The following is a 4,327-nucleotide window of genomic DNA, read 5'->3' as shown; positions in this document are numbered from 1 at the left end:
TCATTTATCAACATATCATTTGATATTTGATTTTATGCTTCAATAATACATAGTGTTTTCGGTTTCTCGTGTGCATGAAAAAGGCTTGTTTTTGATAAGCTATTGTGATTGTATTATGAGACACAAAATATCCTAGGCTATATATTTTATTGTGATGCATAACACCATGTGCGTAGCTTTTGGGATTAGATTGTTTTTTTTCATAGCGCCACTGCCTCGGGAAAATGTAGGTCAGTCCTTGAGTTTTGGGCGTTCTCTGTTTAGCCCAATGGTTTAGCCTACCTTTTAAGGCACGCCCAGTCTCCCAAATCACTTCTTTGCAGTAGGGCTGCTATGCTGTCACTTGTAGATTGCTAGAGTTCACCTGGCGTGCTGCTACCACGCACTGTCTGTCTGCTTGAGAATAGGCTTCAGCATCAGCATCACGATAATCGATGTAGAAATGAAAAACGATGTGGAGGGGGAGCTTTAGTTTAGTCGAGCGCTATAGTGGTATTTGATAACTGCGACGGCTCCCAGTAACAGGTGTGTTCTGTCTAGACTCTAGACATTCAGGAACATACAGAACGACAGGTGAGATTTCTATATTTTCAAACAATAATTTGAATATGAGAGGATAATAACTTGTCTAGCATTTTTAAAATATATTATTTCCCTTTTACATTAATCTAGAACTCTCTCTCTCTCATTGCTTATTGTGCTTAGCCCATTTTTGGTAATTTCCTTCTAGATTCTAGAGGTTTAGTTGAATGCTTATAATGGGGCACTTACAGTATTTTCTAGAATGCTGTTTGCCTCATCCCTGTCTTTCTAGTCTTTTTCCCTTGTACAAGTAACCTGATCCTAGATCTGGGACCAGGCTATTGTAGAACGCATGATGACAAGGAGTGGAATGATAACTCAAACAGACTGGCTACCCAGGCTAATCGTAGAAGCATTTCACCCATAAATGACAACCCCGGTTGTAAGTTTTCAAATAAGGGAAATGTCACCACTAATATCCTACACAATCACGCTTAATGTGAGAAAGGTAAGGCACTGTCAAGAGTTTCAGAAGTGTCCTTTTCCAGTTGGCACTGTATCACTCACAATCATGGCTTGGTTTGTATTCTCTGGGTGTATATGTTTGTCTTTGATCTCCATAGGTGCTTATTAGTATCGCTGCTGACGCCATAGATAGGGTGGCTGTTGTCATTCCATAGTGTGTGTGGGTGGGGTGTCAAGGGAGGCAGTGAGACTAGGGTACTGGGCCAGGTAGCAGGCTAGAGGTAACAACTTACAGGTATGACTGCATGCCTGCTCTCTGGTGCATGCTAGTTTACCTACCTGCTTCCCAGTGTAGTTTCAGCTGACACTAGCTGACAGACCGGTGAACCAATTCCCAGATGGCCAGCTATGTGAGAAATGTGTGTCTGTCAGCCTGCCTCATTTTAAACAGCATCAGTTTTGACCTAGTTGCTACTGTTGGTATAATACAGAATACAATACAACCTAATCTCTACTTTGATTCTTAAATAATCTCAATTGCATTTTCTTCTCTCTGTTTTCACAGCAAACCCAAGTCTTCCCAAATCAACTTTCCACCCTCCTCATCCCTCTTTCCTTCCCTCGCCCCACCTCTCCATCACCATGTCCAGCGGAGCCCTGGGGCGTCTCAGCACCTTGACTCTGAGTGTGAAGCAGCTCAGCCGGCTGCCTCACCTCTCCGACATCCTCCCCTCTTCACTCCCCTCCCTCCCCTCCCCCAGCCCCACCGTCCTTGTCTCCTGCGTCCCCACTCTGTTCCAGGAGCCTTACATCCTCTCCGGCTACCGCCCAGTGGGGCAAGACTGGCGCTGCTACCTCCTCAGCCTCTTCCAGAGACACAATGAATCCCTCAACGTCTGGACACACCTTCTGGCAGGTCCCCTGGTGCTACTACGTGTCTGGGCCTATGGATTGTCCCTAGACTCAGCGTCCCTGCCTTTCTGCCTGTACATACTGTCTGCCCTCACCTACTTGTGTTGTAGCGTAGCAGCCCACCTGCTCCAGTCCCACTCCGAGCTGGCCCACTATTCCCTGTTCTTCCTGGATTATGTGGGTGTGTCTGTGTATCAGTATGGCTGTTCCCTGGCTCACTATTTCTACTGCTCTGAGCCTGCCTGGAGGGAGAGCACCGTAGGTACTTTGTGTTTTGTTTTATTATTGCTATGGGAACACACTTCTCTCCACACTCTAGTGCACTTTATTCAACCTGTCTGGATCCCAAGTGATACCCTATATAGTGCACTACTTTTCACCTGGGCCCAAAGGGAAAATAATGCCATTTTGGATGCCTTAGGTACACTGTGTTTTGTTTTGGGATACCAGATTCTGATGTTGTGTTTATAATTGCCTACGGAGGATTACAGTCTCTCAACTCTTACGAAGTGTTCCACAAGGTGGCTTTTAAATCTGTAACATGTATTGCCGATTGTTGTAATATTGTGCTCCGGGTTGAAATTTCCCCTAGATACTGTTCTAGGATCAGCTTCCCCTCCCTTAATCCTAACTTTAACCATTAGTGGGGGAAATGCAAAAGTGACCCAGGATCAGCATCTAAGGGCAATATCACCCTATTCTTAATACTGTGGAGTGACAAACTGTTCTACCTCTACCTCTAGGGTTCTGGTTCCTCCCTGGCGCTGCCCTACTTGGCTGGCTGTCCTGTGCCAGCTGCTGCTTTGCCAAGTCACGCTACCGCCGGCCCTACCCGCTCCGGAGGAAGATCTGCCAGCTGATCCCCACCAGCATGGCCTACTTCCTGGACATCAGCCCTGTAGCCCACCGCCTGGCCACCGTACCCTGGGGACAGGACCCCGCTCTACCGCTCCACGCCCTGCAGGTGGGTGGATGACTGGATGAATGAATGGAGGAATTATCATGGCTGTGGCAACTCTATGGGCCGGTTTCCCGCACACAGATAAAGAAAGCCAAGTCCTAGTCTACAAAGCATGGTCAATGGAGAATCTCCATCTGTGTCTGGTAAACTGGCCCATAGAGTTGCCTGAGCCATGAAAATACAACAATACAACACACACAAAAATTATTGAGGATTTAAAAAACACAATTAACAGAGTCAACTGACTTGTATCCATTGTGGTCCTCCATTTTTAGATGGCCTTCTTCCTGCTTGCAGCCCTCTTCTTCTCCTGCCCTGTTCCTGAGAGGTTCTTCCCGGGGCATTGTGACATCATGGGTCAGGGTCACCAGATCTTCCACCTCTTCCTGTCTCTGTGTACTCTGTGTCAGCTGGAGGCCCTTTTCCTGGACTATGGCAGTCGGAGGGATACAGTGCTGCAGTTGTATGGGGAGAGGCAGCTGTGGTACGCCGGTGTATCCTTCCTCGCCCTAGCACTATGTAGTGCCCTGACCGCGGTTGTCATGAGGAGGCATGTACAGAGACGACTGGAGAAAGGTGAAACTGTGAAACAGTGAGGAATGGCAGGGAGAGGAAGAATGAGAGACATTTTCAGTGTTTTGAGAATGATCATGTCCTGTAAATGTATAGAGAGACAGTATTTATCTAAGATGCTGAACATCTTTGTAGCAGATAAAGGGTTCTTGCCTTAAAAGATCATTTGATTCCTGTACAATCTAACCATTTCCTTCTTTGTTTACTTCCTGGACACAGGGTAAATATTTATTTATTGCCTATTTCTGACTAGTTATTGATCAATAAGCTTTGATTCAGTAGCCTGATCCCAGATCTGTTTGTGCTGTATAGCCAACGCCTGTGGACCTTGTCATGCCAAATGTACAAACAGATCTGGGACCAGGCTATTGATTCAGTTTATATCTGAGGAACCCATGAAGGGTTTTTTTTGTGTTAAGCTTAATGGAATTTCACCCCAAAGTCTGTCTGATAAAGAGTTAGTGAAATTGTTAAAGCTGGATTTTTGGCTTTCCCTTTCAGCTGTCGGAGTGAGACAGGGCAGGCCAAGCACGGGACTGAGCAAACAAAGAAGTCCGTTTTATTGAGCAGTGAACAGAACAGGCTGTGATTTTGGCCATAGTGACAGGCAGACTATAGGCCATGCAGAGCAGGATCTGGCAACTAGAGCGAGTGGGTTGAGGATCAGGAGGGGAGCTGTGGGTGACGAGGAGTGATGCTTTTATACAGGGTGAACCTGGGTCATATTGGATATACTAATTGGCATTTTTACAAAACAAGCAAAAGCATTGATGCAAGACAAATCTACACAAAGAAATGTGTTGTGTGATTGGGATCTAGACATATTTGTATTACATCATAATGAAAAAGCCCATCAACATCCATAAATAGGATGACTCGCTTGGGAATATGACT

The 4,327-nt window shown here is 45.9% G+C and overlaps 1 protein-coding gene across 1 annotated transcript; it reads left to right on the top strand.

Annotated features, from left to right (window-relative positions):
• The first annotated feature begins 1,629 nt into the window (after nucleotides 1-1,629).
• paqr8 (progestin and adipoQ receptor family member VIII) lies at nucleotides 1,630-3,456 on the top strand. Its single transcript, XM_038962871.1, has 3 exons — nucleotides 1,630-2,161; nucleotides 2,643-2,863; nucleotides 3,136-3,456. Exons 1-3 carry the CDS (start codon nucleotides 1,630-1,632, stop codon nucleotides 3,454-3,456), a joined length of 1,074 nt encoding a protein of 357 aa, XP_038818799.1.
• Nucleotides 3,457-4,327: the final 871 nt, after the last annotated feature.

Source organism: Salvelinus namaycush, chromosome 24 (assembly GCF_016432855.1).
Source record: "Salvelinus namaycush isolate Seneca chromosome 24, SaNama_1.0, whole genome shotgun sequence".
NCBI lineage: Eukaryota > Metazoa > Chordata > Actinopteri > Salmoniformes > Salmonidae > Salvelinus > Salvelinus namaycush.
This window is presented reverse-complemented; position numbering and strand designations above follow the sequence as displayed.